Raw genomic sequence first — 15,642 nt, forward strand, 5'->3', positions numbered from 1 at the left:
CTATCGAAGATCTACTCAGTATAAATGAGTTGCTATGTCGTCAGACCGCCTTCATCAACGAGGTATCTGCTTTCATGAGTCACACCAACCTTATTCCTCTCATTTCGCAAGGTAACTGTGTGTGCTTGGGAGAATCTGGTTCAATCGATTGTCCAGAACTGTTAAAACAACGATCAAAAGATTGGCACACTATGCGAAACAAAAGCGTCGTTACTGGAAGCAAAATAAATACTGCTTTGGGACTAGAAAGTTTGAAAAAATAGAAAGAGTACTTTTTAATACGATAGCCGATCTATTTAACGATTCATCCATCTGAAAGAAAAGGGATACATAAGTGTAATTATCATTGGAAAAATATCAACATCACATGGACCTGGCAAACTTAACATCTATACACCGTACACTTGTGAAACTATACGCCGTACAGCAGAAAAAGACATACCTACTATACGCCGTACACAAGTGCAAAATGTGTTTGTCATTTTTTTTTTACAATACAGGCTCGTCACAAATATTGATTCAACATATTACCTATGATATATTTATCAAATCTCGACCGATACTTTACATGTTAGCACCTTAGTTTTTGCGAATTCCAGGTTCATGTCCACGGAGCTCACAAAATTTACCGGTAGTACGTACATGTTTCACATGTTTATTTATTTCTGTGTACGTTATTTGAATCCCTTTGTGCGATGAAATGTCCACTGACATCTGTCCTACTATATGAACAATCAATTTGCAAATATAATGTTGCTTACCAAGAACTATTACAAAATTACTTATTGCTGCCAGTTTGTGTGTTCGCCTCTCCTCCCTTCAGGCTGGAGCTATTTCCGGTGTCGGTCATACACAGTGATACCAGAGTCTTTCAAAATGGTAGTGCTTCTCCTGCTTAGCGCTCAGCATATTTGGAGTGGGACGATTGCTTCCCCCGTTGTCAGTATAAAGTGACCGGGTGGGGTGAGCTGCTGGGTGTCTTCGGCAGTATGCTTCAGTGAGATAGCACTTTAAATCGACAAAAGTTCCGGACTATCAAAATAAACCAAACCAAACCAAACCAATCTTCATGATAGTGTGATCCTTTCGACGGAACAGACATTATACTGACAAATTGATTGTTTCATAGTTCGATAACTCTATATTACTGCTGTACGTTGGTTCTATTGCCAGGGTGGATTTTTCATTATTAGACCATACCCAAAAAGGTTCCCTTTCAGCAATGTCCCATCTCTTTGATAGATGTTCTTTATATAAATACTGTCGCAGAGTGTTGATGACAGTCTGTCAGAGTATGTTTCATCAGATAGATTTGTTTTCATTTGTTCGAGTTGCATCAGTAACAAGGCCAGAAAGGAGTTTTTTTCTGTCTTGCATGTAATCTTTTTTTCCTCAATGACATCTGAAAAAAGGTTATCGTGGTTTACAAATCGTTACGATTGTTGCTCCCGTGCCGTAGTAGACTTACCGATGGGAAGACGGACATTACATTTAATCACGTCATGCGGCGTCTGCCTCTTGTTACTATTTACAGAAACAAATAGAAGCCCTTAATTACTACTAATATATTAACATGGTGCTTGATACACTTGCAAAACCAAAAGTAGGGGATGAGCTTCGATTCAGTTTGAATTTCAGTTCAATCCTTATATTCATGGTCATCATACATGTAATTCGTCTGAGTGTTTGAACGTGTTGATGTGTCCATGTGTGTTGATGTAGTGTTATAGTCTGTCCGTGTGTGTTATAGTATGTCCGTGTGTGTTATAGTCTGTCCGTGTGTGTTGATGTAGTGTTATAGTCTGTCCGTGTGTGTTGATGTAGTGTAATAGTCTGTCCGTGTGTGTTGATGTAGTGTTATAGTCTGTCCGTGTGTGTTGATGTAGTGTTATAGTCTGTCCGTGTGTATTGATGTAGTGTAATAGTCTGTCCGTGTGTGTTGATGTGTAATAGTCTGTCCGTGTGTGTTGATGTAGTGTAATAGTCTGCCCGTGTGTGTTGATGTGTAATAGTCTGTCCGTGTGTATTGATGTAGTGTAATAGTCTGTCCGTGTGTGTTGATGTGTAATAGTCTGTCCGTGTGTGTTGATGTAGTGTTATAGTCTGTCCGTGTGTGTTGATGTAGTGTTATAGTCTGTCCGTGTGTGTTAATGTGATGTAGTGTTATAGTCTGTCGTGTGTGTGGATGTGATGTAGTGTTATAGTCTGTCCGTGTGTGTTGATGTAGTGTTATAGCCTGTCCATGTGTGTTGATGTAGTGTTATAGTCTGTCCGTGTGTGTTGATGTGTTATAGTCTGTCCGTGTGTGTTGATGTAGTGTTATAGTATGTCCGTGTGTGTTGATGTAGTGTTATAGTATGTCCGTGTGTGTTGATGTAGTGTTATAGTCTGTCCGTGTGTGTTGATGTGTTGTTATAGTCTGTCCGTGTGTGTTGATTTATTGTTATAGTCTGTCCGTGTGTTGATGTAGTGTTATAGTCCGTCCGTGTGTGATGATGTGTAATAGTCTGTCCGTGTGTGTTGATGTAGTTTTATAGTCTGTCCGTGTGTGTTGATGTAGTGTAATAGTCTGTCCGTGTGTGTTGATGTGTTGTTATAGTCTGTCCGTGTGTGTTGATGTGTTGTTATAGTCTGTCCGTTTGTGTTGATGTAGTGTTATAGTCTGTCCGTGGGTGTTGATGTGTTGTTATAGTCTGTCCGTGTGTGTTGATGTAGTGTTATAGTCTGTCCGTGTGTGTTGATGTTGTGTTATATTCTGTCCGTGTGTGTTGATGTAGTGTTATAGTCCGTCCGTGTGTGTTGATGTAATGTTAGTCTGTCCGTGTGTGTTATAGTCTGTCCGTGTGTTGATGTAGTGTTATAGTCTGTCCGTGTGTGTTGATGTAGTGTTATAGTCTGTCCGTGGGTGTTGATGTGTTGTTATAGTCTGTCCGTGTGTGTTGATGTAGTGTTATAGTCTGTCCGTGTGTGTTGATGTTGTGTTATATTCTGTCCGTGTGTGTTGATGTAGTGTTATAGTCTGTCCGTGTGTGTTGATGTAATGTTAGTCTGTCCGTGTGTGTTATAGTCTGTCCGTGTGTTGATGTAGTGTTATAGTCTGTCCGTGTGTGTTGATGTAGTGTTATAGTCTGTCCGTGTGTGTTGATATAGTGTTATAGCCTGTCCGTGTGTGTTGATATAGTGTTATAGTCTGTCCGTGTGTGTTGATGTAGTGTTGTAGTCTGTCCGTGTGTGTTGATGTAGTGTTATAGTCAGTCCCTAAGTTTTGATGTGGTGTTACAGACTGGCCGTGTGTTGATGTAGTGTTATAGTCTGTCCGTGTGTGTTGATGTAGTGTTATAGTCTGTCCGTGTGTGTTGATGTAGTGTAAGTCTGTCCGTGTGTGTTGATGTAGTGTAATAGTCTGTCCGTGTGTGTTGATGTGTTGTTATAGTCTGTCCGTGTGTGTTGATGTGTTGTTATAGTCTGTCCGTTTGTGTTGATGTAGTGTTATAGTCTGTCCGTGGGTGTTGATGTGTTGTTATAGTCTGTCCGTGTGTGTTGATGTAGTGTTATAGTCTGTCCGTGTGTGTTGATGTTGTGTTATATTCTGTCCGTGTGTGTTGATGTAGTGTTATAGTCTGTCCGTGTGTGTTGATGTAATGTTAGTCTGTCCGTGTGTGTTATAGTCTGTCCGTGTGTGTTGCTGTTGTGTTATATTCTGTCCGTGTGTGTTGATGTAGTGTTATAGTCTGTCCGTGTGTGTTGATGTAGTGTTATAGTCTGTCCGTGTGTGTTGATATAGTGTTATAGCCTGTCCGTGTGTGTTGATATAGTGTTATAGTCTGTCCGTGTGTGTTGATGTAGTGTTGTAGTCTGTCCGTGTGTGTTGATGTAGTGTTATAGTCTGTCCCTAAGTTTTGATGTGGTGTTACAGACTGGCCGTGTGTTGATGTAGTGTTTTAGTCTGTCCGTGTGTGTTATAGTATGTCCGTGTGTGTTGATGTAGTGAAATAGTCTGTCCGTGTATGTTGATGTAGTGTTATAGTCTGTCCGTGTGTGTTGGTGTAGTGTTATAGTCTGTCCGTGTGTGTTATAGTTTGTCCGTGTGTGTTGATGTAGTGTAATAGTCTGTCCGTGTGTGTTGATGTAGTGTAATAGTCTGTCCGTGTGTGTTGATATAGTGTTATAGTCTGTCCGTGTGTGCTACAGTATGTCCGTGTGTGTTGATGTAGTGTAATAGTATGTCCGTGTGTGTTGATGTAGTGTAATAGTCTGTCCGTGTGTGTTGATGTAGTGTTATAGTCTGTCCGTGTGTGTTGATGTATTGTTATAGTTTGTCCGTGTGTGTTGATGTGTTGTTATCGTCTGTCCGTGTGTGTTGATGTAGTGTTATAGTCTGTCCGTGTGTGTTATAGTATGTCCGTGTGTGTTGATGTAGTGTAATAGTCTGTCCGTGTGTGTTGATGTAGTGTAATAGTCTGTCCGTGTGTGTTGATGTAGTGTTATAGTCTGTCCGTGTGTGTTGATGTATTGTTATAGTTTGTCCGTGTGTGTTGATGTGTTGTTATAGTCTGTCCGTGTGTGTTGATGTAGTGTTATAGTCTGTCCGTGTGTGTTGATGTAGTGTTATAGTCTGTCCGTGTGTGTTGATGTAGTGTGATAGTCTGTCTGTAAGTTTTGATGTGGTGTTATAGCCTGTCCGTGTGTTGATGTAGTGTTATAGTCTGTCCGTTTGTGTTGATGTAGTGTTATAGTATGTCCGTGTGTGTTGATGAAGTGTTATAGTCTGTCCGTGTGTGTTGATGTAGTGTAATAGTCTGTCCGTGTGTGTTGATGTAGTGTTATAGTCTGTCCGTGTGTGTTGATGTGATGTAGGGTTATAGTCTGTCCGTGTGTTGATGTAGTGTTATAGTCTGTCCGTGTGTGTTGATGTGTTATAGTCTGTCCGTGTGTGTTGATGTAGTTTAATAGTCTGTCCGTGTGTGTTGGTGCAGTGTTATAGTATGTCCGTGTGTGTTGATGTAGTGTTATAGTCTGTCCGTGTGTGTTGATGTAGTGTTATAGTCTGTCCGTGTGTGTTAATGTGATGTAGTGTTATAGTCTGTCGTGTGTGTGGATGTGATGTAGTGTTATAGTCTGTCCGTGTGTGTTGATATAGTGTTATAGTCTGTCCGTGTGTGTTGATGTAATGTTATAGTCTGTCCGTGTGTGTTGATGTAGTGTTATGGTCTGTCCGTGTGTGTTATAGTATGTCCGTGTGTGTTGATGTAGTGTAATAGTCTGTCCGTGTGTGTTGATGTAGTGTTATAGTCTGTCCGTGTGTGTTGATGTATTGTTATAGTTTGTCCGTGTGTGTTGATGTGTTGTTATAGTCTGTCCGTGTGTGTTGATGTAGTGTTATAGTCTGTCCGTGTGTGTTGATGTAGTGTTATAGTCTGTCCGTGTGTGTTGATGTAGTGTGATAGTCTGTCTGTAAGTTTTGATGTGGTGTTATAGCCTGTCCGTGTGTTGATGTAGTGTTATAGTCTGTCCGTTTGTGTTGATGTAGTGTTATAGTATGTCCGTGTGTGTTGATGTAATATTATAGTCTGTCCGTGTGTGTTGATGTAGTGTAATAGTCTGTCAGTGTGTTGATGTAGTGTTATAGTCTGTCCGTGTGTGTTGATGTGATGTAGGGTTATAGTCTGTTCGTGTGTTGATGTAGTGTTATAGTATGTCCGTGTGTGTTGATGTGTTATAGTCTGTCCGTGTGTGTTGATGTAGTTTAATAGTCTGTCCGTGTGTGTTGGTGCAGTGTTATAGTATGTCCGTGTGTGTTGATGTAGTGTTATAGTCTGTCCGTGTGTGTTGATGTAGTGTAATAGTCTGTCCGTGTGTGTTGATGTGATGTAGTGTTATAGTCTGTCGTGTGTGTGGATGTGATTTAGTGTTATAGTCTGTCCGTGTGTGTTGATATAGTGTTATAGTCTGTCCGTGTGTGTTGATGTAGTGTTATAGTCTGTCCGTGTGTGTTGATGTAGTGTTATAGTCTGTCCGTGTGTGTTGATGTAGTGTTATAGTCTGTCCGTGTGTGTTGATGTAGTGTAAGTCTGTCCGTGTGTGTTGATGTAGTGTTATAGTCTGTCGGTGTGTGTTGATGTGATGTAGTGTTATAGTCTGTCCGTGTGTGTTGATGTAGTGTTATAGTCTGTCCGTGTGTGTTGATGTAGTGTTATAGTCTGTTCGTGTGTGTTGATGTGTTATAGTCTGTCCGTGTGTGTTGATGTAGTGTAATAGTCTGTCCGTGTGTGTTGATGTAATGTTATAGTTTGTCCGTGTGTGTTGATGGACAATATTTGTCCGGGCTTTGCTATGTTGGTTGACATTGAGATTATATTTTCTTATTTTGTGTTTTCGGCGTGCTGGGCTCATCACAAACGGGCATTTGAGTGTATCGGCTAACACAGAACTACTGATGTCTTTAAACAACTTAACGAACGAGAAGTATTGCTGCATGTGTACTGAACTCTAACCCTGACGATTGATGCGCTAATATTTTGAAACCTGGATTTTTAGGCACAAATAGAATGAAGATAAAGATAAAAACTAGATACTGATATAGGATTTGATTTAATAAGTGGTAAGCCAGTGATGCTGGATTCATTTCGTTTGCCTGTTGTAGTTAAATCCCACTTCTGGTACGACAATGATTTAAGCACAAAATAAGTTACTATTTATCTTAATTAACTAACTGAATCAATATCGAAAATGTATGCTATCTTTGTCATTTGCATGAATAGGAAACAAGTACCGACCCACCAAATTTATGGTGTGTTTCTGTGTTCAAAACCCATCAAAATCATTGATGAATTTAATTGACAAAATTCTCTTTATGTAATTATGCATAAGAATCCATTCTTCAAAATACGAACAAAGCCAGTACAAATAGAATTTAGTCTGTCTGCCGGACAAAGTCCGCGGTAAGTGTTAATTTGACCTCGATAATGCGACCCTGGTTTTGGTGACCCTGGCTGTTAATTGGACGAAATAAACCTAAACCAACCCTAGTTTTGGTCTTGTTTAGGAGGACGGCTAGGTGGTCACACATATTTTAATATGTTTTATTATAGAGAGTCAAAAGAAAAAAAGTGAATACCGTTTGAAATGTTTAATGTGTTCCAGTGTTATGAAAGAAAACGATGATATGAAAGTTCTGAATTAGCATGCACAATATATATATATAGATAGATATATGTATACGAGGAACATGGCTACATTGCCATTAGTAGTATTAAGATAGGCCAATATCCAACGGCCGATGATGACGTAAATATGTAAAGTTTCTTTGATTATTGTTTAATGTATCATGCTCTCCGTGGTCACTATAGTGGAGTTACCCAATGATATCACTAGATAGAGATCTAAACATACACTCATACAGGTGTAAAGATACACTTCATACATGTGTAACGACACACTTCATACAGGTGTGACGATACACTTCATAGAGGTGTAACATCCCACTTCATGCAGGTGTAACGATACACTTCATGGAGGTGTAACGATACACTTCATACAGGTGTAACGATACACTTCATACAGGTGTAACATCCCACTTAATGCAGGTGTAACGATACACTTCATACAGGTGTAACATCCCACTTCATGCAGGTGTTACGATACACTTCATACAGGTGTAACGATACAGTTACATACAGGTGTAACGATACACTTCATACAGGTGTAACGATACACTTCATACAGGTGTAACGATACACTTCATACAGGTGTAACATCCCACTTCATGCAGGTGTAACGATACACTTCATAGAGGTGTAACGATACACTTCATACAGGTGTAACGATACACTTCATACAGGTGTAACATCACATTTCATGCAGATGTAACTATACACTTCATGCAGGTGTAACATCACAATTCATACAGGTGTAACACTACAATGCATACAACTGTAACAATATACACGATACAGATCAGGTGTTACGTCACATCCGTTGCACGCATACGTCACATTCGAACCAGATTGGCCACTCTTCCTGCCGAGTTTGTCATGATTCCCCTTACACAATAAGGAAGAATACGGTACGTGTGTGTTATTTCTGCGTATAACCTCAAACCCCATTTTGTCAAAATATCGAGAGATCATCAAGAAATGTTCGTATATAGGGGATATATATAAAATGATCATTTCTTGTGAATCAAAAAAGGGAGATGGGGAGACGAAATATTCAACTTCTATTTGGGTCAAAATTGTCAGCATATAGGCGTCCTGTTAAAAGTACCATAGTATTGTGTTGTATTTCCTCTCCTCGTGTGATTATAAACGTCCTAATACTCTCCGTAAGTGATGTATTTTTTCTTCTCAGGGTATGCCACTCGCCTACTGCTGCCATACTCGACATATTGTGGTTCAGGCTTGTACGAGTACCTATAGGAGCTAGGGGGCGCCACCACATATGGCGGTGGTTCTGCTCGGGGCATCCTGGGAGGTTCTTGCATGTACATCACTGGAGGTGGTGCCCTTTTACGTGGACGGCGTTCATATTCATCATCATCGTGATAATCGTACATTCGTAGACGGATGAGGAAAATGATAACAGCTAGGATAACAGCGACACCTCCGGCGGCGGCCACCAAGGCCAGCGAGTAGTCGGCCTTGTTACTCACAGAGTTGGTAATATTGTAGAGGCCTCCTTGGTTACGAATTTGGCTGATGTAGAACCAAATCACCGTCGTTATCAGCAGTAGACCTGTAAACAATCGTAGCATACGTTAACAATAGGTTAACAATACATTAACTGAACTCGTTCGATGGCAATAAATATCAATTTTACCGAATCTACCTGTCACCTTAGTGCTATCATCAAATCTACATTGCTGTACGTGTATTTGTCAATCTGTTTTCCAGTCAATTTGGCCATGTAATATTTTTTTGTATATGTCACTAACATCATATACACTGATGTGTTTATCATTGGCTGCACCACTTAATAATTCAGTGTGAGGTCATGTGAGGGACAATGACATTACGTCATGAGTTCAAAAATGTAGGTTTTCTAAGCTACTTGCAAATAATGATCTTAGTGTTCGTATCCGTATGGCATTTGCTGAAACTCGTATTTCTTCTCTCTCAAAGTTTTATTTTTTTCTCACCAAGAGCCTAGAAATGGCTTGTTCAATAAAACTTCATATGAAATTAAACACCATTGAAGATCCTATTTATCTATACTGCCAACTATTCTAAGCTGGTGTTCTAAGGTGGCCATATCTGACTGTTTATGTACTGTTTTGTATTAACAGTGGTAGCAGAGATTATTAACGTGTAGAAATGTGACATTACTTACCTCCAATCAAGGTGAACCATGCCACATACAGGTAGCGCCTCCTGTCGGTACGACATCCTCCACAGTCTCCCTGGAGATCGTCACAGCGACAGACGGAACAGAAAGTGAAGAGCAGAGCGAGGCCGATAAAGAAGATTCCAAAGGCACAGAACACGATACAGCCAATGAGGTCATCTGTAAAATAAAGCCAGCAATAGTTTAGTAAACACTGTGTTTTGATTTCTTCTCACATAACTATATCCGGTCACATTGTAGTGGATGTGTCTCCAGCTGACTGGGTTTCCATCGTCTGTGCCTTCTTCAGTTATAATATCGATTTCACACTTTGATATTTTGAGGAATTTGTCGTTTACAAAGTCAACATAAAACAGATTGCAATTATAAGAATTATCATTAATGTCAACTTTCTAATAGCCATATACAAAATCGTCAGTTTGACAACATTAACATCCAATGCCACTGTCCGGGAGGATTATTTAGCATGCTTCTGGATAAAAAACCTACACCTATCAAAATAACCCAACCTATACATGCAATTTCAGCTGGCTATCTTTTTGAATGTTTTTTTTTCTACTGGACACTGAATTAAGCCACTTCCGGTTTACACAACTTTACAAAACACCAGGAGAATATCTATTCCAGTTTACAAAACGTCAGGAGCATATATATCTACTAGCTTTACAAACTTAGTATAACAAGTCTCTTTTTCAAGATATAAACCGATACACAACATTAATCTAAGGAAAATGATTGAAATACCGACTATTAAAATCACTGAACAGTAAATGCGTTCACGGATACCATGTACATGTACCTATACATGTACCTATATATAGAGTACATGTAGGTCTGGTTACTTATGTAGCCTAAAGAAAGGATAGGCCTAGTGAAAATTTAGAGAATTCAAGCACAAACGATGACACGTTCTACTTTCAGGCATGACTGAATACGGCGACATTACTGCACATCTAACCCAAGGCCCGCCATTGTTACACGGAATGTTGGGACATAATGCCATGTTCCGGTTGAGTTGCCGGCTTATATGTACGTGCTTTATACGTCAAATGATTGCCATGGTAACTGTGTTCGGGAGATCATTCGCGTCACTTTGACGTTTTATTTTCGCTGCTGTTACGTCACAATACATACAAAAAGGAGACATCAGTACGGTAATCGTTAATGGATTAGTGGCATAGTTCTGAGCTAATAATCGGATAAAAGAAACAACGACAGTAATGAACCCGTTTGATTTGTTTACACCTTTTAGACCTGGCAAACTAATGCTGTCCAAATGCACACACCTACACATCCACTTGTTGAAAAGATTCCACAAAGACCTAATTGTGGAAATCTCTGTGAAAGGCCCGTGACGACATACAAATATAGCCCTTGGCTGGGAACACCCTCTGAGACAGCTGAACTTGTATAAATATTGGGTTAGACTTGTTCGTGCCCGATGAATAGCGACTATTGTTGAACATATATATTGCCAGAGATGTCTAATTGTATATTCATTGTATTGATGTCAACGAGATTTCTACTTATATAACAATTTAAACCATTGTCTAAAATGTCATTATTATTCTATAAATTGTATCAATTCCTCACTCAAGTATTCCAAACAAGTATTTATAGTTAAAGTATATCTTATTTTTTATATGTACATGTTTTGCAAAACGAATTCCTGTCCGGCGTTCTTAACTGGGATAAAAACAATAATTGTATTTAGTTTATGTTAGGAGCAATATTCACGAATATTGTTCTGTGTTGAACTTTATTCCAGTAATAGTTCATGTCTTTTTTATGTTATACATCCTTGTCCTATTGATACGGTATTGCACAACATCGCATTTAAAAAACCACGAAACTGTTCAGACATCTGGCAATACATATATATTTGTTTATAGTTTTATCGATACGTCCTAACAGTTCTAGACTATGTTCGTGTGGTTTTAACCGACACACCCGGATAATGGGCTCCGTAAGATGTAGCTATCCGGTTAACGCTCCTAGTACACAAGATTTGTCATATATTTCTGGACAAAAGATACTATGGGCCATCTAATGGACACACCCATATAACAGACCTTCCCCTAACGCTCGCCACGACCTACTTACGGGTATTTATACGCGTATTTTCACTAAACTCGGCCACTATGACAGAAATTGGACACCTTATATGTAACTAGAGTACTGGGTAGGTACTAATCCGACACGACACCTTACAATCTCAGCCGTGGAAGACCACACTATTTTTTCATTGTAGTCTAAATACTTTCCATATTTTACATTTTTTTACGGTTCATGAACTAGTGTGCACGTCATTGAATGGGACGGAGACGGGATGGTGAGGCTACACATATACAGTTCACTCTACACAGAATACTGACTCTTAATTCACTCTACACAGAATACTGGCTCTTAGTTCACTCTACACAGAATACTGGCTCTTAGTTCACTCTACACAGAATACTGTCTCTTAGTTCACTCTACACAGAATACTGGCCCTTAATTCACTCTACACAGAATACTGTCTCTTAGTTCACTCTACACAGAATACTGGCTCTTAGTTCACTCTACACAGAATACTGACTCTTAATTCACTCTACACAGAATACTGGCTCTTAGTTCACTCTACACAGAATACTGGCCCTTAATTCACTCTACACAGAATACTGGCTCTTAGTTCACTCTACACAGAATACTGGCCCTTAATTCACTCTACACAGAATACTGGCTCTTAGTTCACTCTACACAGAATACTGGCTCTTAGTTCACTCTACACAGAATACTGGCTCTTAGTTCACTCTACACAGAATACTGGCCCTTAATTCACTCTACACAGAATACTGACCCTTAATTCACTCTACACAGAATACTGGCCGTTAGTTCACTCTTCACAGAGTACTGACCCTTAATTCACTCTACACAGAATACTGGCCGTTAGTTCACTCTACACAGAATACTGGCCCTTAATTCACACTACACAGAATACTGGCCCTTAATTCACTCTACACAGCCAGTTAGTTCACTCTACACAGAATACTGGCCTTTAATTCACTCTACACAGAATGCTGGCCCTTAATTCACTCTACACAGAATACTGGCCGTTAGTTCACTCTACACAGAATACTGGCCCTTAATTCCCTCTACACAGAATACTGGCCCTTAATTCACTCTACACAGAATACTGTCCGTTAGTTCACTCTACACAGAATACTGGCTCTTAATTCACTCTATCAGTTCGACATTTTACTAGTGTATCTTAAACAAACTAGAAATGTATAAATAAAGTGATGCAGTCAAATTTAAGAGCGCATTTCATTTGGTACATTTGATACAAAGGTAACGGTATGTACAAAAAAAAACAGCATATGGTATAAGGTCAATAACTTTGCTTAGCTAGATTGTTAACAGTACAGATTTAACAGCGGGAGTTCGAGAGACTTTATATGGCCCAAGTACTCTTAATTATAACACACACCAGTTGACGATTTCCCCCGCGGCATGTGCGATAAGTTTTTAAATTTTGTGTTACTTTAGTTTCCAAATCAGCAACGACAAGTGCTTTAAAAAGGCGACGTGTCTTTACAGTAAACAGGGAAACAGTGTGTACTAAATAATACCTTTCTTGTTTATGTAAACAATAACCGAGTGTCGAAAAAAGGATATTTCATTATCCCACACTAAAAATAGAAACTTGATTGTATTTGAATTGCTTTAAGAAACAATAGATATAACTTACCGCTGTATCGGTCTAGGGTGAAATATTCGAGGTAACGTCTACACGTGCTGGACACACACACGTCGAAAAATCCAGCCGTGATAGTAGGAACAGCTGTAGAGTTAGTGGAGACTCGGTACCAACTGGGCGTGGCAAACCCCACCAGTGATAACACAAACGCTATCAACAACACAAGTAGTACGAACCATTTCGTCTCCTCCCGAACCATGTTTAGCCTTGTCCGATAGTTCACTAGATCGTCCACCCGTGTCTACGACTCTACTAACCTGTCCCGTGCCCGCTCTCTCCTGTACTATCAACAGTCATCCGACAACGTCACGCTAGCCTGAACACCCGTGTACGTAAATATTGGGGCAGGGACCACTGTGTGAACGGGGTTACATGGTAATTCTAACCGCATCAATACCATTCCTTCACAATGTCAACTAAGAGAAATTTGACTACATAGTTGTGATCACTCAACCGAGACCCATATAATTAACTAACTCTCTACCCTATTCCTGACCTGGATATTTCGCGGTTGGTTGATTTAGGAAAAAGCTAAAAACATGCTATATTGTATAAAACTTATCTATACAATATAGAATTTAAATTTTATTACACCATGCTGTACTTTGACGACTAGTTTTGAGAGATCAATATTTACTTACTTAGATGCTTTTAATGAAATCGCAATCAAATGTTTATTGTACGGGTGATACAGGGCCACCCGAGTCAGTAGCGATATATATAGTAAGACCTGTAAATAAGTGACGAATCCGGCTTGTGATCACTAATCTAAACCATGACATATATTTTGACTCGTGTTGTACAGAGCCTGTTGTGTTGCGCCATTGACTGCCACTTTGTGCCGTATATGACAAATAAGACACGATCTGAAACATTAAACGATTTCTATGCAAATCACATGGTTGGTTTTTTTTTAGAAATAAGATATCAGACGTTGCAATGATACGTGTATATCGTCAGATCACGGAGTTGTTCCATCCGTAGTATATGTACGTGTCTGACGGTCTGCTACATGTATATATGTGTTGGAGAATTTCATTAATTAAGAGACTCTATACTAGACAGTAAACATCTATTTTAATGTTACACAACCTTAAATTATCGCTATTGTAATCAATGCAAGGGATAAATAAAATGTCACGAACAAATGCTTTGGGGCATTTGTGTAGTTGAATAATGTTTTACATTGTACGTACCCGAGTGGTTTGACCACTGGAAGCCACGAATAAACACTTTAATAGCGGAAGGTGAGTGACAACTCAATGTGGGCCCTGTTCTAAAACTGCCTACTGGTTTATTTGTATACCAATAACCACGGCTTTCTGTACAGAAAAAATCGTTTACATCAACATTGCTGTGTCTATTGTTTGCCTACAGTATAAACAGGACATATATACCTGGTTATTATAGGCCGCTAAAACAAGGTGTCTTGTGAGAGAAACTGGTTTGTTAATCGCTAGAATTAGTGAAGGTAATCGTGTTCTGTCCTGTACAAAGTCCTGATACCTGGGCGGAGTCGTTATTATTGATAATTACCTTCATTCAACTTTTGTTATACCGGGTGTGCCGACCCTTCTGAAGCTTACATTGATATATTTACTTTGTTCCACACACTACACACCCTAACACATACGAGTACACTCCAAACACCGGGCGATCATAACACCCACATACAGGTATATATATTTATATAGTATTATTAAGCTACTAATTTTTTTTTTATTTAATAACATTCAGTACCTTGAAATTTCGAGTAAATCTTCATATCTTAAATAATCATACTGTTCTTAGACGAAATGTGAACGCTCCTGACGTTACTGTCAATATATTGTGATCCAGTTGCGTCATACAGGGGTTTTAAGTTCGATGATTTAATAAGAGGTAATTGGCATGGCGCTGGTTCGTGCCCAACAGCCTGCAGATGTAAATGTGGTGATTTGATAGTGGCTTTATGTTCACACGGCAACGGAACACAACACAGCATTAAATTGCTGGATGACTCCGCTATTCAGCGAAGTCACTTTGTGAACATATTCGTGTCATTATTGTTACGTTTTAGAACTAATCTTATAAGATATATTTGAGCCATAAACGAACATATGTAAGCATGAACAAAGTAATCCTTTCCTTGGAGACAACCGAAAAGGTAGAATGTGACCCCGGGAGTATTGGAGTGTACACTTATCTAAAATAAGTAAATATATGTGAAATCTTTTGTATCACGTTTCCAAATTAAAAACCAGTAGTGACAACCGAGTCATCAGACACTTTAATGACTCAAAAACGTAAAATGCTACCCCGACTCCTTTTGGGGACATGACATTTCTAGGATTTGACTTGATGAACACGATACGCTTACTCTTCAGAAACACATGATACACTTACCTTTCATGAACACATGATACGCTTACTCTTCAGAAACACATGATATGTATACCTTGAGGAACACGTGGTACGCATACCCTTGAGAAACACGTGGTACGCTTAACATTCAGGAACACGTGGTACGCTTAACCTTCAGGAATACATGGTATTTTTTCCTATGTATATTCAGTGCCTCC

At 39.3% G+C, this 15,642-nt stretch overlaps 1 protein-coding gene across 1 annotated transcript; it reads right to left on the bottom strand.

Annotated features, from left to right (window-relative positions):
* Positions 1-7,114: 7,114 nt before the first annotated feature.
* Positions 7,115-13,469, bottom strand: LOC117324044. Its single transcript, XM_033879656.1, has 3 exons — positions 13,073-13,469; positions 9,328-9,501; positions 7,115-8,733 (listed from the first exon to the last, which is right to left on the bottom strand). Exons 1-3 carry the CDS (start codon positions 13,278-13,280, stop codon positions 8,312-8,314), a joined length of 804 nt encoding a protein of 267 aa, XP_033735547.1. The 5' UTR covers positions 13,281-13,469; the 3' UTR covers positions 7,115-8,311.
* Between the last annotated feature and the right edge of the window lie 2,173 nt (positions 13,470-15,642).

This window comes from Pecten maximus, chromosome 3 (genome assembly GCF_902652985.1).
Source record: "Pecten maximus chromosome 3, xPecMax1.1, whole genome shotgun sequence".
In the NCBI taxonomy this organism is placed as follows: domain Eukaryota; kingdom Metazoa; phylum Mollusca; class Bivalvia; order Pectinida; family Pectinidae; genus Pecten; species Pecten maximus.